Raw genomic sequence first — 24961 nt, forward strand, 5'->3', positions numbered from 1 at the left:
GCGTTAAACTATAAGAGGTCAAATCTAATACATGTGTATATTAAAACCTGATGGTGTAAACCAGTCATTTGTAATCTGTGTACAGGGATCAAAAAAATAGAACCGACTTCATTGTGTAGGCTGAAATATTCAAGCCAAAGTCTGGTTTGGAACAAAATTTAGAAAGCTTGTGTACAAAACAAATTTGAATTAAAAAAAAGTAGGAGTGCCAACATTGTGAACTTATAATAGAATTCTGTATTGTACATTGTGATAGATACAGCAAAGTGTCCACCATAAAGACATAATGCTCAGCTCAGCTAGTGTATTTTAATTTTTGCTAGAGACAAGGCATTTAGAGGTGCAGTGCACCCAGGGGGAAGAATCAGAAAATGGGGAGGTAACATTCTTACCAAAAGGAGCACTTGGGGCATTGAAAGGGCTGGCTCTGGGGGGGGGGGGGGGGGGGGGGGATTTACATACCCTGGAAATAATATAGTCTGTTTTAGTTTTTCATTTGCATTTTACATGAAGAGGCCTTTAACCACTGAAATCACATTACCAGCTCTACCCGATATAACCTGTTGAAGATTTTATTTCCGAGCCCCCCTCCAAAGACATTTTGATCACTGCATGCACAGTACCAATGGTGCCTTAATCCTGGTGTATAAAACAATACTAATCTCAATGGCAAAACAAAATGGGCAATTCTCACAACCAATGCCATAATTGCAGTATAATTTGTCCTTTTGCTGTAGTTGCGATAACTGAAAAGGCTTGTTCTGATGCATTGGTGAGTGAGGGCCTACATCAAAGATTTACAGGTGACCTACACCACACACAGAATGCAGGGGACAGAACATGGACCTTTCACGAGTTTAAAGAAAGCATCAGTGACACTGACAGTTGATACCATTGATAGTTAATGATACCAACATGACTGACCGTCCTGATATTGATAAATCGGCCCTAGTAGTATAACCAGATACCAATTTCTGCTGCAGCTTTAAGATTTATGGAGCAAGTTCAATATATAAATTGTACCAAACTTTTTTTAATGTAAACTGCATGAAAAGCTTACCTTGCTATCGCTCCAAATGAGTTTCAGCCGATATTCAGGTAAAATGTCCGACCTGTTGTTAACATCCGCCAATGCCATAAGGGCGGCAGGCAAGCCAGCCTCCCCGCCGTCCCACGTGCCTCCGGTTATGGACATGGTACTTCCGATGTAGAGGTTGGTCAGGCCGTCTTTGTAGCCCGGGTCTTCGCTCTCAAACAGCTCTATACCTGTGCCGTTCATACTGGTGGTTTGCACCAGCACCACACTCAGCACGAGGAGCACAAGAAGACGTCTAAATTCCCGCTGCATGACGTCTGCTCACACCGAATGAATGATGGAACTAACGGCCACCGAGACCTGGCAATAACGGATAGCTTGCGTTGACACGGGCCGTTTTATTACCCAAACACGGCGACAGCCCCCACACAATAAATTCACACTCACGACAGTGGGCTGTGTTTTGAAACTAAAAACAGAGGACTGGCCGTCTTTTCGTCGAGGACGACTGAAGCTACAGCTGTCGTTGTTGTTTTACTTCCAATGGTGTCACTGGCTGAAAAAAATACCGTAGAGCATAACGACAAAGTTGGCAAGATGACATTCCCCACGACAGTGCACGCGGACTGTACGACATCACCGACTACACTCATGTACGTACTGCACTGTAATGCACTGCAACCTGCACTGCACTGGTCGATGTAGCCGGCCTTGTTGGAATTTTTGTACTTTATCGTCTGCAAAAAAAACATACCGCGCTTTTTTGCCTCGGACTTCACCACGAGGATATTTATCGAGCGCCATCTACGTCCAATTTCGTTACGCTAATTTATTTTCGTTCAGATGACGTCACTCATACGATGTTCAACTTTGACCTATATACATGTCGTCTGCATGTGCAGTGTGTGCACACTCGCACAGAGCACGATGGCCGACCACCACAGTACAACGTTAGATGACCGAATGAGGTAAATATTTCGTCTGAATTCTACCTTTTCACTTCATTAATCGGCTCCAAATAAACAAGTTATACATTGATTTGTTAGTTTTGATTTCTCACAAATCCTTCGATGGCAAAATTACGTTTAGTAAATGATGTAAAACTGGGAAATGTTCAGTGAAACGTTGCCTGCAAATTGACTTAGTTCGGTTGGACAGACCCCAGACGTCGTGTTAGCAAAGTTAACTTCGTTGAGAGTAGGATAATTCACATCGATGGAGGGCACCATACTAGTTTAGCCAACATATTTTATTTGTACAAACCGAGTATTGTGAATGTTAATTGTTATTCATTCTTTTAGGAATTGTGGTTTTGTTCGGAAAGAAAGTAACTGCAACAGTTATTAGGATAATAAAAGGGTAGCGACTAGTTTGTTTCACGGCCATTTAAACAGCGCAGGGTTGAATTGTCGTGTGATAAAGGCCTGAGCCGAAGGTTTACAGAAGATGGGGAAATATATAAGGATCTGTTCTGTATGTCCTGAAATTCTGTATGTTTCTGTGTCCATCTTGATACATTGGTATTCTTTGCGGATAACTTTCCGTATCGGGTTTAACTCCTTGCTGTCTGAACGCAAGGGGAACAACTTTTGACAACCACCTTGAAAGTTAAACCGGTTCGAGGCTAACTAAGTACACTGTCTGAACATACCCCCGATGACTTAAAGACACTGGACACTATTGGTAATTGTCAAAGACCAGTCTTCCCACTTAGTGTATCTCAACGTATGCATAAAATAACAAACCTGTGAAAATTTGAGCTCAATTGGTCGTCGAAGTTGCGAGGTAATAATGAAAGAAAAAACACCTGTGTCACATGAAGTTGTGTTTGTTTATATGGTTGATTTTGAGACCTCAAATTCTAAATCTGAGGTCTCTAAATCAAATTTGTGGAAAATTACTTCTTTCTCGAAAACTATGGCACTTCAGAGGGAGCCGTTTCTTACAATGTTTTATACCATCAACCTCTCCCCATTACTCGTCAACAAGAAAGGTTTTATGCCAATAATTATTTTGAGTAATTACCAATAGTGTCCACTGCCTTTAACCACCAGAACTTGAATTTGATGCTCTAAACCACTCAGCCATGAAACCCTGTAACAATAATTTATTGATTTTTGGGGTTGAACAAAGAATTGACTAGAGTGGGATTCGAACCAACGACCTCCGGATTAACGTGCCGGCGCTCTACCAACTGAGCTATCTAGCCCTATATTGGCGGTGTCCCTATGATATATTATAAAAATATAGGGCTAGATAGCTCAGTTGGTAGAGCGCCAGCACATTAATCCGGAGGTCGTTGGTTCGAATCCCACTCTAGTCAATTCTTGTTCAACCCCAAAAATCATTTCAAATTTACCCAGTCAGTTTCCCTTGTGGTTTATATTGATACAATTATTTATTATCATTTTTATATTTCAGGTGTGAAGTATGTGAGCAAATCAGTCCCAAATACAAGTGCCCGAGATGTGGTGTAAAAACTTGCAGGTATGTACGTTTTTTATTTACACAGTGTTAGCTGTGGCCAAGTGGTTAGACTGCAGGGGTCGATTTCATAAAGAGTTAGGACTCGTCTTATCTCGAGTTAGGACGAGTAACTCGACCTAAGTTAGGATTAATCTTAGGTCTGCATGCTACAGTGCAGGGTTGGGACTCGTCCTAAGTCCTAAGATTAGTCTTAAGTTAGGAAGAGTTTTGTGAAATCGACAGCAGGACTTGCAATCACAAGGTTGTGGGTTCGAATCCCCAGCTAACTACTGATTTCACAATGACTAGAAAAAATATTGTCGTCTAGTTACTGAATCACAATTTCTTGATATGTGTAATTCATAATCAAATATGTTTAACCAATGTTTTTTCGAGAGAGACTGGCTGTTGCCAGCTTGGTATTAATATCCCTTTGTGGGAGTTTGCCAAGTTTCCTTGCTTGATGTGAAGATCATTCAAACAAACAAACAAACAAGCATCTGCTGAGTGTATGTTGCATATTTCTCCTGGCTCCCAGTTGAATGTTATATAGTGATCGAAAGTTTGAAGTGTGAATGCTCTGTACTAAAATAAGAGCGTATTGGTACTCGCAGAGAGTGTTTAAAGGAACATTACAGAATTAGTTTTGCCAACAAAACAGTTGCTGGCAGTGTAACACTTTATGCACTCCACCATATACATAAACTGACAAACCTGTAGAAGTTTGAGATCGATCGGCCTTCGTCTCGGTAAAATTATCAAGAACCGGGCCTCGTTAGGTTTAAACCACTAGTTGAAAACCTCTTCACCACACATTGATTCCCTTATTTTTTTACTTTAATATTTTTATGGCAGTTATGTGATGCATGATTGATGTTTGAGATATGAAATTCTTTTGTTGCACCATGTTAGGACTTGAAGGGTTGTGCAGCGCAATCTTGGGCCAACCATACCAGAAGTCCCAAGGCAAACCACTTCTCTTCCAAAGTGTTAAGCCCGGTTCATACTTCCTGCGAATGCGAATGCGAAGCGAATTTGACGTGAATTTGACGTCTTAACCCTCCTTTCGCACCAAAATTCGCAAGTGAGTTGAACAGAGTTGAACTGCTGCGAATTATTCGTTGCGAATTTGTGACGTCAACATTCGTATCGCATTCGCATTCGCAGGAAGTATGAACCGGGCTTTACAAGAACAGTCAGGACTTTTGGCTTTAATACCTCCAAAGAAGGAAGCAATTATGCTCAGGTGTCTTGCTTTAGGGACACAAGTGCCATGACCTGGACACCAACCCTGACTCTTGACACTGAACACCAGAGTTGGAGTCCAATGCTCTCGATCAATCGACCACAACACTCATTGCCTTACAGTGTACATTAAAGTCACCTGGAAGTGGTATTTTGTCAAAATAAAGCTTTTCTCACTTAAAGATGCTATGTCAGATTTTTGGCCCCAAACATTAAAATATTGATTTTTTTTAGTGAATGGCATTTCAAAGAGTATCACACACTCTAACGAAAAAAAATTTAACTTTTACTTTTAATGGTCAGGAACCATGACAAAAATTTAAAACGTTTCTTATAAAACACATAAGAATTGAATAAGAAACTGACCCCATTTTCCATTTTTAGTTGTTTTGCTGCCTCCAGCAGCAATACACCAGCACCAATGGTCGACACTGCCGGAAAAATGCAAGAAATAAACCTTTTTTCGAAACGTACAAAATCATGACTAGGACTTGCATGTACTTGCACGTACGTGTGTTCGATGTTCGATCGAGGCAAAGTCTGCCTCGGTTGACGTCACAAAAGGGGTAGGCGGAGTCACCCCCATACAACATTATTTATTTTTTAAACATATAAATCGTCACAAATAATTACTCCAAAAATTATTTTATTTTTCTTAAATATATACCCTGATGTTTCAAAAAAAAAAATTCTATTTCCAGTTGACTTTAAGCTTAGGATTCCCGAACAAGATTTTAATAAAAGCCAGGATGTGGTAAACGGGTGTCCAAGTTGGTGGAAATTTAAAAAACTTGGTGTCCAAATTGTTCACTTACAATAATACTAAAAATTATCATCAGTCAAACAGAGACACGCAATCTAAGTCTCATGTAATCTTCCTGTATCTCTCTTTACACAGCCTCCATTGTGTGAAGAGGCACAAATCAACCCAAGACTGCAGTGGGGTCCGGGACAAAGCTGCCTTCGTGACCATCAAGAACTTCACCGATCGACATTTACTCAACGGTGAGTACCGTCTCAACCTCTTTGACTCCCTATGTCACTAAGTGGTCTTGGATTTCACCGGGGCCGAGAGAAAGCTGTGTTTATCTTTGGTATCTTACGAGACAATTGTAGCACACAAATTGTTTGCTGGATGCATTATGCATGGAGGGAACGCACACCACGTATTATGAGTGTGTTCAGCATACACTTTCACCAACTTGCACACTGATGAGTGTGGTTTAGAATGCATTCTGTGTTGTTTAATAAAAACCTTAAAGAAGTTCCGTGCGTCACTGAAACGGTATCTTCTTTTTTAGGGATAGTGCACCTACCTTCCAGTTTTCCTGTGATTTGTTCAATTTGTCTGGCAGGGATGCATGACCCCTAATGAGTTGACATGGTTTCAAGAACGCCTTTGGCTGGGCCCGGGCGTAAGCGTTAATGAGTAATTGAGATAGAATGGAAAATGAAATCATAATTAGGACTTACAATTTATGAGGGTAGTACAATTTAAAATTATGACTTTTATCTCATAGTTATGATGTCTACTTATAAATATGAGAGATATCTCATAAATATGGCTACATTGGCACAAGTAATAATTATGAGATATATTGCCATGACAAGTCGTAAATATAACTAATACTAATTCATAATATGAGATATTCTAGTCATAGTTATTATATGACTTGTACTAAGTCACAATGCTGACTTGATTTGTTTTGCTCTTAATGTCCTTTTAGCGCTTCCATAGGGTCTGGTAACACGAGGGAGTAAAAGTGTATGAAAGGAAAGTTGTTTCAAATATTGAAAAGTCGGTAGAGTGCTATCTTGTCATTCCAGAGGTTGCAGGTTCAAATCCCGCTCTTGTCAATTTTTTCTTTGTTCAACCAACAATTTTGTACAAATTTACCCAGTCAGTTGTGGTTTATTACTTTCTAAAATAATACAATTATGTGTTCTACTTACTTTCACATGTGCTGTAAGTAGATGTCAAAGAAATTCTTTAGATGTCATCAAAGTTGTTCATTTTTGGGGGGCTTGATGTACTGTTAAAATTCATCAGTTATTGTGTCACTAGTAGAGAGAAAAAGTAACAACCATTTATTAATATGATAAATTTGCATCGAGGATTAAGATTATTATTTGTGTTTTACGCACACACAGTATACTTGGTACTATCCTGAGTCCAGGGTATACACTATCTGAACTAAAGCACTCACAGTTTTGTTTTTTTATTTTTCAAATTTATCAGTCACTCTTAAACTGTGCGAGAGAAAAACAAAAACAGCAACACCAATTTTGAAACGTGTCATTGCAAATTTAGATTTCTCAAATGTATTATTCCATAAATTAAAAAGAATGCACTCTTGACCAGTTAGATGTGGTTAGATCAACAATAAACGCAGGTCTCGTCATTGCCTTGGGCTTGAATTCTTCTCACTGCTCAGTCGCACCCATTTCAGGTTTTGAATTACAATTCTTTATTATCCGTGTGTATTTCACACAGCCTTAGGTCCTCTGAATAGGTTTACTGCATTTATGCGTAGTGCGTACAATACGCACAATAGCCCAAAGTAGTCATAATATGAAATGTGAGTTAGTGTGACCCCACAAAGTTAGTTGACGAGCTAACTATCTGGTGTTGTATACCACCGGACCTGTGCAGTATGCTCTGTTTTCTCCTTTGTAAAGGGCACCTTGTGAGGAAATTGTAAATTTTTACTGTCGCATTACAAAGGCACCAAGGCAATGACCAGGGAGCATGGAGGCAATCGCCTTCATTGCCTCCAGGAAGTATCAGGCCTATACAAAACACGCAGATCCTTGTCATTTGATTGGTGGTGTACATGTCACATGTCATCAATTATTTTGGCATGTACTATCAAGATACTTCAAAATAAAATATTGGCGGGCACCTGTCCAATATGGATAATTATTGGATGCTGCTCATCATTTCGAAACTAATCATTCTCCACCCATTTGTCCAAACGAGACAAGGTCATCTCAAATTTCTCTGTAAGCAAACTTTTGTGAAAAAAATTGTCCCTGGGTATCGATATTTTTCAAAACTTCCCTGAGTAATGACTCCTACCCCCACCCCCCCATAAAAAAACCCAGAAAACCTACTTTGTTTTGTTTTTCCTTCAATTGTGGGTCATCATAAGGTCTCCGTTACATTAATATTTGTCTTTGAAACCGCTTCTGGGTCCTGAAAAATTATCTTCCTGAATCCCATCCGCAGTGGCTTTGTTTTGCCTCAACTCTCGCACGCTTCCTTTACATATATTCACTTACTGAAAAAACATTCAGTAATTTGCTAAATTGGAGAATGCAGAGTCTTAACTTGGTTATGTTCCGGGCACTGCACCCAATTAACACATTCATGTTTATTCTAAGGGAAGATAAGTTTCGTGATAGAGCCCTAGTCCCCCCACCCCCCCCCCCCTCCCCCACCGTTCCAATGTATGTTTTGTATTTTGAAAGTGAGAGAAATGACTTGGAACTTTCCAAAGGGCACCACAGCCAAAGCACAGGGCACCACGGCAATTGCTGTTGGTGCCGTTGGTTAGTTCGAGGCCTGACATTCAGAAAATATAACATGGATTACATGCATTCCCATTCATTTACATGTATGCCTTTTTTTGTCAAAAACATCATAATGTTGAAATCTGTAAAACTTTTCTGTAAATTTCCAAGTTCTGTCACGTCCTCGGGCTCAGGACATTTTGCAAAGGGTCAAATTGCATGCGACGCTCATAATATGCAATCAATAATGTGTCATGGCATAGCTTCTTCATGAGTGGTTTATTTTGTCATAAGATTGCTTTCTGCCAACACTCACTCATAAGAGATTACACATGGTTGTACCCGCAAGTTTACTATTATTTATTTATAGTTTCCTGTTATTTCTCCACACCATGCAAAGCTTCAAGCAATACTTACAAAATTACATGACTGTAGTTTCAAAGGACGCATATTGTCAAGTTCTGATAACATGTGAATTTGAAATAACAAATGCAATAAAACATGTATTAGTGATAAATCCATATACTCAACAACCAATGTTAAAACAAAGAGAAGAAAGCAAAGGAGATAAATTGTCAAAAAACTGAAAAACTAAGTGACACACACAAAAAGCATTTGGAAATTACACTAAAAAAGTAAATAAATAGCTGACTACAAGTTTGGTAGCTGGCCGTTTATTTAATGCTAGGTCCACTAAGAGCGGTCAGCCAAACCAACTGGGTCCTTACAACACAGTCTGCCGGGGCAGACTGGGGGTAATACAGGTATAGAGTAGTGTGAAAAAGGCTGAAGACTTGACAGTGGAACAATAATTGTTTGGAAACATTACGTACATGTTCATATAATGGTTAGCAATGAACTCAAGACGTTTTTAGTTACATCCCAAAAAATTTCTGGCATCAGGACAAAGCGGTGAAGTGCCCATCCTTTTTACCTCCATCAATTTAGAAGTGTCTCATATTTTGTGTACGTGTTTGTTACATTTTAAACAGTCAAGTTTAAAGTCAAGCTATATTTTACATAGCATGCATCAAACTGCGACATTATCATGTACTTAAGTACTCCATGTGCGTCACCGCTAATGTTACTGTCAAATTCTTTGTAGAAATGTTCAACTCCAGTTTCTTTTTTTGAGTAACACGAACATGTGCGTGCATGCATTGTGTTCATTAGCGCTAGAGTGGTATGTTGTTGTCGGCTATGTGAACTTGAGCAAGTATTTGTACTTTCTTGGTGAGAAGCCAGTTTTAAAACTGAGTACTGTACAAGATTAATACCCATCGGAAAATTGTTTTGAGCAATATTAATCTAAAACCTTACAGATTATGGAGTTACCTTCATCCTCAGTCAAATAGTTTGGTCTGGAATACTTTTAAAATTCGAGAAATGGCAAAAGAAGATGCCCCTCCCACCAAAAAAAAAACCAAAACAAAACACTGATAGTTTTTTTGAAAGCAGCATTTGAAATAAAAATTCTACATGTGACACAATCCCCTGACACAACCAGAACAGTTGATTATGTTTCACTAAACCATGCCAGTTTTCTTTTGTTGGTTCCTCAAATTTAATTTAATTTTCATACTATTATTTCCTCACTCAACCAAGCCTGCCCCAACAGTATGATATAATTTTACAGCCTAAAACTACATTAAAACGAGAGTGTTTGCAAAACAGAATCGCGCACACTTAAAGCTCAAAATGGCTGGGACCATCTAAGATTTGGAAATTGAATATGTGTAATACTTGAAAAGTCTTTTTCCCGTGTTTTGCAGAACAAAATACCACACAAAAATTTGCCTGGAGTGTTGACATTCAGTGGAAGTTCAGTCAAAAAAGCATTTACAGTCATTTAGCCTTGAGAAAGACTCTGCTAGTATTGAGATAACAGGCCGTTAACTATTTTTTAATAAACCTGTTCAAACAGAGCATTTGATAAAGACAAAGTGCCTGTATTTTTATTCACAAATAGTTCCTGCGCGTGGCAGTTTCAACGTGATTACTGCCGCAAAACCTGACAGCAAATCAATCCTAAACCAGTCCTCCCTTGAATTGTTCAGATTACAGATTTCTAGAGGATGTTGACCGCAAGGCGTACAGCGCCGTAACGGACGAAGCCTCCAAGCAACATCAATATACAAATAAAGTAAGTCAGTCATGATTGTTGACTCCCCTTTCTTCTTATTTGTATAACGTGAGGGGTAAACTTCCAGTAAATGACGGTCATTTGGGGTCAATCACTTAAGGGCTTTGAACAAGAGGTAGTGACTCTTTAACAACTACTGTAGTTAAGCAGCAGAATGTTTTTCTGTCTGTTTTTTTTTCAATCTATACAAATACAGTGTAATGTAAACAGTGGTGGAAAAGGGAGAGTATATTTTTTAAATAGCTCCTCGAACATCTCAACTTGCCTAGATTAGACGTGGAAACAATTTCATAGGGCTGCTTCTCAAAGCAGAAAATATAACTTTTTAGCAGGATACTAGACACAAATTGAACACTAGAAATTATAGTTTGGCTGGTTACCTTTGTCTTGTCAGCATAACTTTGGAGAATTTTAGACGGTCCCTGCCAAAGACACAAAGCGGTTCAGGTTTTTACATTTTAAAATTTTGTCCTTTCGGGGTGAAATGTTAATTAGCTTCTCTCATTTTTCCAACTTTCAGTACCAGCAGCTGAGTAGAAACTGCAAATCTCGTAAGGTTTGGTTGAGTCTTCTCCCACCTGTATTCAGCAGACACAAGGAGAACACCAGCTACTTCCAAAGGAAGTAAGTATGTTATACTACTTAGACTTGAGTCACATTGTTGATAACTCAGACTCAGAATCAACCTTGGTGTGACTCGTGACTCAGGCTCAGATTTTACTCAATCGGCTCATGACTCAGACTCAAAATTGAGGACTTGGACTCTATTACAGGACTTGAGTTAGACTCGTGTCACATTTTTTATAACTCGGACTCGGAATGAACCTTTGTGACTCATGACTTTGACTCAGACTCGACATTGAGGACTTGGAACCTATTATAGTACTTGAGTTAGACTCATGTCACATTTTTGACGACTCAGACTTGGAAAAAACCTTTAAAGGAACGTTACAGAATTGGTGAAGAACAAAATCGTGATGATCACAGATTTACATCAAACTTACACGGTCTAATGATGATGGTAGTAGAAAACATCCCTTGAAATATTTCTGCCTTGTGTTCGGAGTTTATCGCTCAGTTAACGTTTTATTCATGTTTTTTGTTTGCATCAATGTCATGCAAAATGTGTAATCGGTTTTACACTATTTTCTTGTGACCCAGATGGCCGATCGATCTCAAACTTCTACAGGTTTTGGTGGATGACATAAAGTGTTGACAGCAACTGTTTTGATAGCAAAACCAGTTCTGTAATGTTCCTTTAAGACTCGTGACTCAGACCCAATTTCAACCTAAATGGCACATGACTTTGACTCTGACATCGAGGACTTGGAATTTTGACGGGACTTGAGTAAGACTTGAGTCACATTTTTGAAAATTCAGACTCGAAATCAACCTCTGTAATTCGCGACTTATGCTCGGATTCAACCCAAATCGTGCATGACTAGGGTTCAGACTCGGCTGCAGGTGTAACATGAGTAATTGTGGCTTGCCCTTCTTATAGGGCTAACCTGTTCTCAGGTGATTGAAGAATTAAAGTGAGTGTTGTCTTGTCAAGTTTTTAATACAAATAACATGGCTTAACTAAGCCAACTGCTAAGCAAAAGTAAGCGGGAGTTAGTTACATGCAATAGTGACCACAGATCATTTCAGCTCGTTACATATCTCCACGAGTTGATGTTGTTGTGTTCTTAATCTGCTTGATCGCTGGATGGCTCAGCTCCTTGGAAAAGGGCTTTAGGCAACAATTGCACAAAGCTGTTAACAAAATACTGTTTTAATATCACTCAATTGAATTTTCTTTTGTTGTGGTCCCCCTCCCCACAGGGAAAAAACTATCTACTGGAGAGTTCATTGGAAATTCCCACAAAGCGATGCAGAGTTTGTCAACAAAAGGTAGGTGTTCTATGATTTTTCCCCCTTTCTTCCAATAGGAGACTTTCTGGGCCCTTGGTGGCAGCTGACTTACCGGGTAAATCCATTGTTCTCAGAATGATGCGCATGTTCAGAACTACGTAAACAATGAAAATTTACCCAGTAAGTCTGCTGCCACCTAGGGTTGTAAAGTCTCCCATCTTTTTCTGATATTTGATGTATCTTTGTAACACTTTGTGAGACCTGCATAAGCCGCAAATTTTGCCAATCAATTTCCTGTCAAGCAAAAATTAACAGTGTACCAGTCAGAGACTTTACATGTGGAATGTAACCTGGCCGGTGACCTTAATCTGGCAAGCATAGTTTTGTTGTGCTAAACATCTTTGTGCTCTCAAGCAGCTCACAATATAAATAGGGCCAGTGCTGAGTTTTATATCTTTGCTAAGCAAAAATTAGTGGGATACCAATTGCAACAATGTAAACTTTTTGAAATTTTGGTTGGTAACTAGGTTCTGTCAAGCAAGATATTCTGTGCTTAGCTTGTTTTCATGAAATAGGACTCAGGCTGGCGTGCCTTTTTTCTGTTTATGCTTTTAGCAGTAAAAAAAAGTAATGAAAAAGACATCCTGTTAAAGGCACTGCTCACTCTTGGTAATTACTCAAAATAATTGTAAGCCTAAAAACTTTCTTTGTAAAAAGCAATGGAGAGCTATTGATAGTCAAAAACGTGAGAAAAGGCTCCATGTAAAGTAACCTAGTTTTTGAGAAAGAGGTAAATTTCTCACTCAAATATTAATTTAGACTTCTGGCCTGAAGCCTTTTATTAGGCCTCTGAAAGCACTCATATTTGTGGAACAAGGGTGTTTATTCTTTCGTTATTCTCTTGCAACTTCGATGACCAATTGAATCAGAATTTTCACATAGTTGTTGTTTTATGCATATGTATGGATACACCAAGTGGGAAAACTGGTCTTTGACAATTACTACAATGGTGTCCAGTGCCTTTAAAAGACGCTCCAAATAAAGTAAATCAAGGATCCCCTTACAGGTCTCTTGTAATCAGACCCGTGTCACAGTCCCACTGGGAAAGAACCCAGCCCAATAACTTAAACATGACCAATGATCAATGTCACGGTGCGGGAATTGCAAAAGATCTCCTTTGCAACTCCCTTGTCTCCAAACCCCAAGCTTTAAAGAAAAAACAGAAAAAAAATAGAATGAGATTAATTGGTATGAGTGAACTCTGCCCTTTCAAAAGAATCAAGTATCTTAATAGGATTTGAGAGACTAGCGTCCCTCAAGACATTTAAGTCATTTCCTATTTTTCCACAGTTAAAAAGATATACTTTTACCGCGGCTGAATAAAAAGAAAACGTCAGACATATAGTTGCATGCAATGAAGACAATTACAGAAATGAAAGAATTTGTTTGAATCCTCGACAAAGATTGTACGGACACATCTATGGTTTGGTCCTTAACAGGATCTAATGGTAATTTACCAAAAATATCAAACAAAACCGAGAAAGAGTAGATCATTCTGAAAGGATTCCGTTCAAGTATCAAATTTCTGATCGATTACCCCCATCGCTAAGAATCAAAATGCCTATTTCTTATTCGTGTGGAATTCTCCCTGGAGGCAACAAGCGGCTCCCTTTGAAATTCTTGAGGAAATAAGTGCGTTTTTTGTGAGTGGGCGCTTGTGGTACTTAGACGAATTCCTAGGGGAATCCGTCTGTACTTTGGCCTTCACGATGTTACTTCGGAGTAGTAGAGGATGTTGTATTTCACCAATTTACATATAACAAAGGGTACATTACATTAACATTCATCAAATTAGGCCACATAAAAAAAACAATTGTTGATCGTCCTTTTTTTTTTAGAAATCATCACAATCACTATAAAACAGGGGGTTTGTGTGTTTTTGATGTTTTCAATAGTTTTGTCAAACAAATGTAACTCCTAGATGACATTTTCTGTAAACGTTTTCAAACAACTAAGCACAGTGTAGCCAAAGTAAATATTTGAAGAATTGTTCTTGCTTTGCCAACATGAATAAAAACCTTCTTTGAACATCTTTTCAAACCTGTACATTTTGAAAAAAATATCAGCTGAAAAATCTTGGCAGTAAAAGTATAAAGAGATATCCAGACATGGGGAAAAAAGGAAAAGAAATGGGGTTGGGGGGGGTTTTGAACGGTCGGTCGGGACGATCAACAATTTTTTATTATTATGTGGCCTTAGCAGTTTTTTCCCAGTTCAAAACAATTGAAGTACCTGAAACCAACAAAGTACTTCAATGGGATTAGACATGCATGCTTACAATTGGAATATACAAACCTGTTTGTTTATTCTGTCAGATGAAATCGTGATGCAAATTTCACCATGTAAGAGTATAACATAATTTTGAAATCTTTTTGGTATTTTATTAAAACGGACATTGTAATTTTGAGGGTTTTTTTATATCTTTTAACAACAATTGTTTTTCTTGGTATCCGTTTTTTCTTTTTTTTTGCTTGAAAAAATCTTACTGAATCTAAATAAAACATTGGAAGGATTTGTTTTCATTTTGGATATTTATAATTATTTGTATTTATAATAACAGTTATTTATAAATATTGTTATTTATAATCGTTGTTAAATCTCTTTGGAATTCTTTGCCTGTTGCTTGTTTCTCTCCATCCTACAATTTAGACTGTTTCATCTTACCCTGGTTTATCTTAAACATTTTGGTCTTTACTAAAAGAGGCTTTTACCCATATTTCTTGGTGCCATCACCTGTAATTGTGAATTCTATCCCCAAAATATTCACTATTTACAATTCTTTCGAATATTCTTCTTTTCTTTCCTTGGGGATTTGAGTCTTGAGTTCCACATGCATCTGCAACTTACATATTAATTTTTATGTTTACAAAATGCAAAATTTCTTAGCCATGTTTCTTCCATCCTTCTGTCCATGAAGGTGAATTCATTACAATCCATGCACACATCCGACGTGACGTGAATTCTTAAAAGCAGCAGGTTCACAGTGAAACTCTACCCCTGCGGTTTTTCAGGGGGGGGGGGGTGGTTGGATGCTGAAGACGGAAGATGCAAAACAACACCACATGCCGTTTTTGCATTCTTTGGTGTGACCTGCGCATTTTCCTGGTCAGTCCTTTTGCTATGGGGCTGCAGTCCGGGCGTGAAAAATTTGTGAGGAAAATTTAATTTGCTTAAGTGCCCCCATTCTTATAATCAATTGTGGCGGTCACTTTTTTTTTAAAGACAGGCCTGGTTCTGGCTGGATGGAAAGAAGTGCATATGTATCGAAATCGATGCTGTGTGTTTATTTTGCGCGTGATGGTTCTGTAGTCTTACAGATTTTGCTTTTAACAAAAATCCTGTTTTGTTTTCATTGCCTCCAATTGGTCAGTGGTCAGTGGAGATTCTAAACTGAATTAAATTTCCATTTATCAAATCTAAAACATTTGTGCCAAAAAGTATGGCCCTATGTAAACAATCAATGGAACAAATCGATGCACAAAGAACCCTGGTTCTTTATGTAAGACAGCGGTGAATTGGTTGATTGTTGAAATGTTAAATTTAAAAGCATATTTGGTTTGGGTTGGTTTTCGTGCCAATTGATCTTAAAAGTACTTACAGTCACTGAATACATCTGTTGGAATAATAGTTACGCTAACGGTGGCTTCTTATATAGTGCTCAATTCCATTACTCAGGATGACGCTCAAGGCGCTTTAACATTCAGTATTTTCCTGCAAGGTATGTGGGACTACTTTGAATTATGAGACCTACTCCTTTTACATAGCACCATGTATTCATTTACATGATGCTGTGGTGCAATATGCAGCCAATCCAACCAGAAACACCGGGGCGAACCATTCTCTTTTGATAAGTGCACATGGATTGGTTCTTAGTTGGTGTGACCTCCTAAACACTCCAAATCTCGCTGCCAAAACATATGATTCGAACTGCCTCTAGCTAGCCAGCAATCTCGGTAGTCTAGTTGGTAAGACACTGCTCTAGAATTGCAAGGGTCGGGGGTTCGAATCCCCCCGAGTAATATGCCTGTGATAAAGTACTGAGTATACAGTGCATACACACATCGGTGTATGGGTATAAACCACAATTAATATTCTTTATCCCCGATGCAAATTTAACATCCATTATACTCCAAATCTCTTTCCACACTGTATCTCTTATCCCCCTGGAATACAGCACTGGGGGTCCCGGGAGTGTTTTTTTACCCCACTGGTTACCCCCCCGGAGCACTTTCACACTGTCCCCACCTAGGTCCCTATTCAGGGGTTGCACATTTCAAGAATACCCCAGGGTTTTACCGCTTACCCCTACTCCAGAGCAGGGATTGTCACTCCCTTGGGTTCAATCAGGATTAAAGCAATCCAAATATGAAAGGGCCGGCCGATACTCCCTAGGGTTGCCCCCGAAGAATAGGGTAGTGTGAAAAGGGAATGATTGGAGTTTTAACTGGAGGTGTGAAAATGTGGTGCTAGTTTCGAAGGCGTGATTTTTATTTTATTTATTAAGTTCTGCTTGCTTGAAGAAAGCCGTGGTGGGTTGGTATATTGAAGGCTACAGTTAGTTTGTTCCCGAACGTTGATTGTTCTTTTGATGAAGAAGTCTGAATTTAGTATCGGTTCTTGTCTGGTCGATTTTGAGTTGGATAGCATTCAAGTAAAAATGGAACCAAATATTTACTTGTTTTCTTTTAAAACCAAACTTTCCTTGAATCCTCGTCTCGGTAAAATTATCAAGAACCAGGCCTCGTTGGGATTAAACCACTAGTTGAAAACCTCTTCACCACACATTGATTCCCTTATTTATGACCAGCTATCCTTTTAGAGAGCATTCATCTGTGTAAGACATGGCTAATATTGTTGATTTTCTCACACCATTTTTCCTTCGAATTTGTGGAGATAAAGGTCATATAATGGATGCTACCTAATGGTGGCACAGTTTTTTGGTACTTTCAAATTTATTTAAAACTACTGAGGCTTGAGATATATATCATACACAATGTAGATGTATTGCAGCTGCCTCCAATGGGAACGGCCTGTGGTGTTGTCTTCACAAATCTTTCTTTTTCCGCGAACAGCTAAACAATTTCACCTCGAACCTAATAAGATTTTGTCTTGTCTAAGACGGAGGTGAACAATGAAAATCTGCTTTCCTTGGAGGCAGACGTCTCCAGGCAAAATTATTTTTGGAATTTTTATTTGTTTGGAAAGGTCGTAATCCCACTGACCAAGAGGAATTCAATTACTAAATTAGTCTTGTTTGATCTGGGAAAACCAAAGAGGAGATTTTGTTGTGGCGTTTCCCCAAGGCAGTGTCGGTGGTAGGTTTTCTCTGTGGGAAATGATTCTAAATCTACATGACACTTCAGGTAAAAAGGGATTTTACTTTAATCAGATTGTGAGCGTGTACACACTAAGAATTTGTTGGTGTTCGGGTTTGGGTTCATCCTGATCAGCCCATGAAATTGTTTTTTTTTTTTCTTGTTAATAGTTTGAAGATTTTAAAGGGTTTTGATCCCTTTTTTTAACTCAAGTTTTTTGCCAATGACTTAAATTCCTACTCATCACTGTGCACGAAGATGTATGTAGCATGAAAATCACAGGGCAATGTTTTCAAGAGAGTCGCCTAAATCCGTTATACGTTCTAGAGACGAAAATAAAGTGAAATTGATATAAGAAATAACTATGAAAACTTGATAGTATGATAGTAAACTGGCTGGTACAACCATGTACAGAAGATCTCTTCAGTGAGGTGCATTGTAGAGTAAGAAACAATTTCGTCCTGCAATTTTGTAAGCAAAATATTTAGACTGAAAAAAAGTGCAAAATGAATGCTAATATTGAGTAGCCCCTGATGATTTGTGAGAAGCAACTGAGACATTTTGCAGAGTATTTTGCTCTGCTATACAAAAGAATTCATTCACTGTATTGCTATTCAATCTAAAAAAAATATATAAGACTGCCGCACTTTCATAAGCCTACTGGCTAACACTAAAAAGACTGGCCTAGGGCCAGTGCAAACTTCAAGCCTTGGCTATACTTACAATCATCAATGCGCACTTTAAAAAAGTCTTCATTTAAAGGGAGAGACTCCTGAGCATTAAAGTGTCATCGCAAACTACCTGTTTCCAACTCAATTTCGGAAAACTGAACCCTATAACGATCAACTTTGTTTTGTAACCGAGCCAAAACGGGGAAAAGGCCTCACATTAAAAAAAAGATCTGTGACTTGCCTTCTGAAGAAACATAAGTCATAGGGTGATTCATTGCTTGTTACCAGGCAATCTATGCACCGGAGTACCACTTATAGCATTGTGTTTCTTAAGTGAGGGCCCGGTAAACCGCAACCGTGCCGTGTGTAGTAGTATCTTTTTGTCCTGAAAGTGCACAGGGTTTTCAATGTTTTGGTGTTGGGTGTTTTTCATGGAGCAGACTTCGCTGATTTTGCAAATTTTTCCGCACTTGGACTTCATTTATATACACTGTCCTTTTGATTGGGAAGCGTTTGAGGGTTGGAATGGTGTCTCATTTACACTTGCAAGGAAAGGTAATACTGAACGTGACTGTCCGAATTGCTTGTGGTCAGTTTTGATTCCTGTTTTCCGTTATGAAAGAAAGGGAATAGCATTTGTTAACAAAAATAACCTGGGGTATAATATGCAAAGTGTGGTGCTAGCCTCAGCTTTTGACCCTAGTTGAGTCTTTCTCAAAGGCAAATATCTAGCCTATGTGAAAGACTCTGTTAGATGCAAAGTATGGGAAGGCTGTTACAATTTGTGTACACTTTTCTTTGATCTTTCCTTCTTACAATAACCTTTATGATGCATTTGTCCCTAACCTTTTGCAGAACGATCGTTGTTTAATTCGCATTTTTGTTGTTGTGTTGTTGATCTTTGATGATTTCTGTTTTGTTATCTTGTGTATTTTCAGTGTCAGTGAAAAGCTGCCCCTTATTGACATTTTGGCTTTATATCTGGATCCAGTTAAAGGAGACCCTGTCAGGAGACAAAGGTTAGTTTTTTCTTTCTTGATTGACGTAGTATTCCACCTTGATAACAAAAAATTACAAAATGCAGAGTACGATGCATTTCTTTGTATTTGTCTTTGTTGTCTATTATATTGGTTCTTTAATCTGGTTGAACTGCTGCCATCTATTTTGCTTTCTTTGATCGGCACTGTGAGTTACTTAGGGCCTATTCAGAAAAGTCAATGTTAAAAAATAAAAATCAATTAAGTTTCTGTATTTTTGTTTGCTCTTTAAGGTTGAAGAGATACTGCCAAGAAGGTTTAGACAACCTTAGACTCTTCATGAAGGATGAGGGCAGACCGGCAAATTCTGTCAGGTAAATTGGTTGATTTGGGCTTGAAGAAAAAAAATGCCTAGCAGTGGTTTTGTTAAGTGCGGGGTTTTGACTTCAAATGTGATTATTGTTCCTTAATAGACATGTTTGCTTTGGATTGTTAGCGATATCTCAAAAATTCCCCCTACCTTTTAAAATGAAATTTTCACATATATTATCTATATTTTCTGCATATATTATCTATATTTTCTGCATATATTATCTATATTTTCTGCATATATTATCTATATTTTCTGCATATATTATCTATATTTTAATAGGGTTAAAGCAATCGAACGGTTCCAAACACCAAAAGATAGGGTTAAGAGCGGAACTTAAATTAAGCATTCATATTTCCAACTTCCTAGTCTCACCTAATTGCAATAATACGGTTATGTGAATAAAGGTCAAGTCTAATGTAGTTATGTAAACATAATATGCTTATAAGGCTCTTTTAAGCCTATAGGGCTCTTCTAAGCCCAGGGTGAATAGTTGTACCTTTTTGGGTTGGAACATTCCTGTACTGCTGGTGACTTTCAGCTGGATAGCACACCTCATCCTTTCCCATTAATGATCTCAGGTATCACGAGTTGGATGTCAAGGATACGCTTTGCGGTAACCTCACCTGTAAGTCGGTCATTGAGTTTCCCACCATCCATGTTGTGTTGAGGGAGTTTGCTGACGGCTACACAATAAAGAGCAAAGGTATGTGTCATTTATAAAAAAAATTATAGTCTTGCAAGGGCACCGAGGTATTTCCTCTTTTGTGACGGTTTCCCTCTTGCCTGATGCTTTACAAACGTAACAGAGGCATTTGCCTCCTTTGCCCCTGGTTATTGCATTGGTGCCCCTTGAACAATCAAATACAAGTTCTTCATTGAGATGTAGGCTTGATACAGTTAGTCTTGTAAGGGCAAGGATGCCGAGGTATCCTCTTTTGTAAAGGTTTCCTCCTGGCCTGATGCTTTACTTGGTTTACTTGAAATGATTTCAATAGAAATATAAAATTTTCTCAGACAGGTGCCCTAGATACAAAAGAGAAACGCCTTAGTGCCCTGTCCCTTTTCAGAATAAAGCATCAGGCCTCAACCTCTATGAGGAAATTGTATTGAATATAGGGCAGCAAGGCATGGAGGCAGGTGCCTCTGTTGCCTGTGTTAGGCATTAGCCCTGTGATATTATAGGGTTGGGCAAAGGTAATATGGGGAGGTTAAAAAAGGCTCAAGTCAAATTCAGTTTTGTGATCCACTCATTTTCTAATAGATGAGAGTCTTTGGGATACTGGAAGCCGATTTGACTTGGGTTTGACTTAAATAATAATTTTAATATGGACTTTTAATGCGCACTTCTCCAGCAAACCGATCTAGGCGCCTACACAAACTTGGCTAGTTGCAAATTGGGTAGTTGGTGGTTGTTCCAAGAAAAGACCCTTGGACAAAGCGAGAAGCCTTTGGTCTCAATATTTGGATACATCTTCCCTTGACAAATCACTGCATATATCACTTTCTTCCAAAGTACCCTATTACGGTATGGCATGACTTACTCTCGTTGGGCGTGTACTTATTTACCAACCTTGAATCGTGTCAAAGAAAGAGAAAAACAAAATTATCCTATGATGTGTGAGCGCTTTCCGGTAAATCGCATCTCATTTTCCATTCGGCCGGTGATGACCTTGAGTGAGAATCGAATGCTTTTCATAAGACGGGGCATCCGTGCGGAGTAATTCTCCGTAGGAACGCAGGCGCTAACAAAAATTAGACGGAAGTCAAATAGACATTTAAATGTTTGTATTGGTCGTCATCATTTAGGTGTATTTGGTCACGGTATTTTGGGAAGAGGGAGAGAGAATGTTTGCCCTTCTAAAAGCTGTGGGTGATGAAGGGTGTGGGAATCAGTAAAGTGTACACAGATGATGAAAAAATAATAAGATGGAGTGTTTTTTTGTCACGACGTTGTTTTGGAACGCGGCCAACTCACCCTTATAGATGCCCTGCTCAGGCGAGCGTGGTGGCTCAAATATCTAATAATTATAACATCGTGAAGGTCCAGCTTGTTGTGGAAGTGCTGAAAGCTTGCAGGTGATGTGTTTCGTGACTCGGTGAATAACATGGGGTTGTTTTTTTGTGAGAAGGGTTTTCAACTTTTAATACCTTGGGACCTTTTCAAGGACTCGGGATTAGTGCAGCTTAAGAGGAAAGCTATGCAGGTTATGGAAGATTTAATAACCAAGACGGATGTAATAACTTTATTTGTATTGATTTGGATTTCATGATAATTTTAGAGTTAATTGGTGTTCAAATAAAAAAGTATTTATATTATCACACCCTTACAAAATTAGAACAGTGCCCATCGTCCATGTTACCCCTGCCCTTTTTGCCCCTTGCCCTTGTTGCCCGTTTTCCCTTGCCTTGCCTTTGGTGCTCTTTGCCCTCGGTGCGCTATGCCATTGGTGCCCTAGGTAGGCCTTTTCTATGCTCTTAGTGTCCTTTGCCTATGCCCTTGGTGCTCTTTGCCCTTGGTGTCCCTTGTATATGTCATTAGTGCCCCTTTGGCTCTCATTGCCGCTTGCCCTTGGTGCCCATTGATTTTGCCTTTGATGCCCATTGGCTTTGCCCTTGGTGTCCCTCTCATTTGCCATTGTTGCCCTTCGCTCTTGGTGCGCTATGCCCCTGTTGCCCATGACTTTGCCTGTGTTGCCCTTGGTATCCTTGCTTTTGCTATGTTGCCATTTGCCTTTGGTGCCCCTTGTAAAGTTTCAACAGAAAGTTTAAGTTTCCTCAATTTTACCGGAAGAAAATTGTCTTGCCCCTCCAATAATGAATTACAGGATCCATATTGTTACATAACTCTTAGGGATTCAATTAAATTCAATTCAATTTAGCAATTTTTTCCTCATGTTGTTTTGAGCAAGTCACATTTTATCAATGGTACTCTATACTAAGTGAATTGACCTTTCAAGTAAAAGAATTGTGGCTTTCTAGAAGGTTTAGAAATGCAGTTATTGAGAAATGACTTTATATATAAATATCTATTATCTTTTTTTTTCATCTATTCAGATCACGAGATAATCTCACAGCCCAATCAAGAAGCTCCAATAAGCCCCACTGGTCAGGTCACACCACAGCCCTATCCAGAAGCTACAACAAACCCCACTGATCAAGTCACACCACAGCCAAATCCAGAAGCTTCAATTAACCCCACTGGTGAGGTCACTCCACAGCCCAATCCAGAAGCTACAATAAACCCCACTGATCAGGTCACACCACAGCCCAATCCAGAAGCTACAATAAACCCCACTGGTCAAGTCACACCAAAGCTCAATCCAGAAGCTACAATAAACCCCACTGGTCAAGTCACACAGCCTAATCCAGACGCTACAATAAACCCCACTGATCATGTCACACCACAGCCCAATCCAGAAGCTACAATAAACCCCACTGGTCAAGTCACGCCAAAGCTCAATCCAGAAGCTACAATAAACCCCACTGGTCAAGTCACACAGCCTAATCCAGACGCTACAATAAACCCCACTAATCATGTCACACCACAGCCCAATCCAGAAGCTACAATAAACCCCACTGGTCAAGTCACACCAAAGCTCAATCCAGAAGCTACAATAAACCCCACTGGTCAAGTCACACAGCCTAATCCAGACGCTACAATAAACCCCACTGATCATGTCACACCACAGCCCAATCCAGAAGCTACAATTAACCCCACTGGTCAAGTCACACCACAGCCAAATCCAGAAGCTACAATAAACCCCACTGGTGAGGTCACATCACAGCCCAATCCAGAAGCTACAATAAACCTCACTAGTCAGGTCACACCACAGCCCAACAGTAAAGGCGCTGAAGCACCCACAAGCAACACAACAGATGATGGACCGGATGAAGTAGCTATGAGCATAGGAGGAGAAACACAACCCCTAGACGCGACTGAAACGAAACCCAACTCCGGAATAGGAAATTCTGAGATGCCTTCGGAAGCAACACCGGGGAGTGATCCAGGAAAGCGTGTTTACAGTGAAGTCGAGGAAATGGACACTACCTTCTAATTATATGTATTCATTTGGAGAAGCCATAATGAGCTCTATTGCATAAGTCTATAGGGAGGAAATCTAGGCTTACGTTCAAAGTAGACTGGTATTGTTTCAATAACAAATTCAATGTTATTATTTCATGCGGATTATACATTCAAGTGAGCGCTTAGTCTACAAACATCTGGGCCCAGTCTCATACAGCTGCTTTCTACAAACATCTGGGCCCAGTTTCATACAGCTGCTTTAACTCAAATGTCGCTAAGCAAACAAAATATTGCTTAGCATAATAAGATTACCAGTGAGAATACTGCTGGTCTTTGACAATTACCAAAGTTGTCCAGTGCCTTTAAATTATAAATCCAGTTCGTGTCTTCAGGTCTGACCTTGTAAAGGACTTTAACGGCAGTGTTAGTGCCAACCGTGATGCATTTCGGTCAAGCGTGCTCCAGTAATGGAGTATGGGCTTCATCTGCCCCGATAAGCATGCTGACTGCCAAATGAGTATAGTGGTTGCACGATGGATTGGCCCTCAGGCACAAACAGTCAGGAATATAAAATATATATAACAGAGGAGCATAAACCGGAGGAGATAGGATTAAGGTGAAAAAAAAACGAGCGTTTGATGGGAATGTGGTGCTCAATTATTGATATCAAGAATAATAATAAAGGGATAGCAGCAAAACATTAATAAACCCAGGAAGGGTTTAGCGAGAAAAAAATCAAAAGATAGGAATTTTCGGCTGGATTGTTTTTGTTGGAAGGAATCTAGAATAAGTATGTTGATTCCATGAATAAGGTGTCGAGGGTCTGTTTCTGCGTGGGACATTTGTAGCATCAGATTTCTGCAAGTTATTACAGATAAGTTTAGAAGGTTGTTTTAATCCGCTTATGTATCTCAGTCAAGCTTTCTGTTTACTTTTCAAGAGAAGTAAAAAAACCAATGGACCCTTCCCGTGAAATATGCTAATCACATTCACGCATGCGTACAGACCCTGTTGGTTGGCAAACGCCATAGAGTTGTGCACTAAGCAGACGCGCAATCGTGTCTGCGTCACGCACCCATTAGCCGTGTACAAAACAGCGCGATGTTCCCTAATTTTGCCAACCAAAATTTTAGTGCGCAGGCGCTATGTGCAATTTACATATTTCATGGGAAGGGTCTATTGGACCAGTTGATGTAAAAAGAAAAGAATGGCAAACATTTATCATGTTCAAACAAATTGTCAATATTCAGTGGGAAGGTGATTTTGTTACTTTGTATACCTAAT

General features: G+C 39.2%; 2 protein-coding genes and 1 non-coding gene across 3 annotated transcripts in view; 2 read left to right on the plus strand and 1 right to left on the minus strand.

Annotated features, from left to right (window-relative positions):
• The window catches only part of LOC117303347 (gamma-aminobutyric acid type B receptor subunit 1-like), a 168969-nt gene extending 167621 nt beyond the window's left edge, over positions 1-1348 (minus strand). Inside the window, exon 1 of the mRNA XM_033787513.1 lies at positions 1061-1348. Coding sequence (XP_033643404.1) covers positions 1061-1348 — 288 coding nt within the window. The remainder of the gene's footprint in view (positions 1-1060) is intronic.
• Positions 1062-24697, plus strand: LOC117303286 (mucin-2-like). Its single transcript, XM_033787447.1, has 10 exons — positions 1062-2004; positions 3458-3523; positions 5646-5752; positions 10318-10403; positions 10924-11027; positions 12228-12296; positions 19242-19322; positions 19574-19654; positions 20232-20356; positions 22708-24697. The coding sequence occupies exons 1-10, from the start codon at positions 1880-1882 to the stop codon at positions 23706-23708; spliced, it is 1845 nt and encodes a 614-aa protein (XP_033643338.1). The 5' UTR covers positions 1062-1879; the 3' UTR covers positions 23709-24697.
• Positions 3287-3359, plus strand: Trnan-auu. Its single transcript has one exon. It is a non-coding gene; the product is annotated as a tRNA-Asn (tRNA).
• Positions 24698-24961: the final 264 nt, after the last annotated feature.

Source organism: Asterias rubens, chromosome 19 (assembly GCF_902459465.1).
Source record: "Asterias rubens chromosome 19, eAstRub1.3, whole genome shotgun sequence".
Taxonomy (NCBI): Eukaryota; Metazoa; Echinodermata; class Asteroidea; order Forcipulatida; family Asteriidae; genus Asterias; species Asterias rubens.

Excerpts from the sequence above, each read along its gene's own strand:
- LOC117303286 (XM_033787447.1), top strand. The coding sequence starts at position 1,880 with ATGACGTCACTCATACGATGTTCAACTTTGACCTATATACATGTCGTC. Across the intron at positions 10,404-10,923 it reads AACATCAATATACAAATAAA|TACCAGCAGCTGAGTAGAAA; the intron begins GTAAGTCAGTCA and ends TCCAACTTTCAG. Across the intron at positions 11,028-12,227 it reads ACCAGCTACTTCCAAAGGAA|GGAAAAAACTATCTACTGGA; the intron begins GTAAGTATGTTA and ends CCCTCCCCACAG.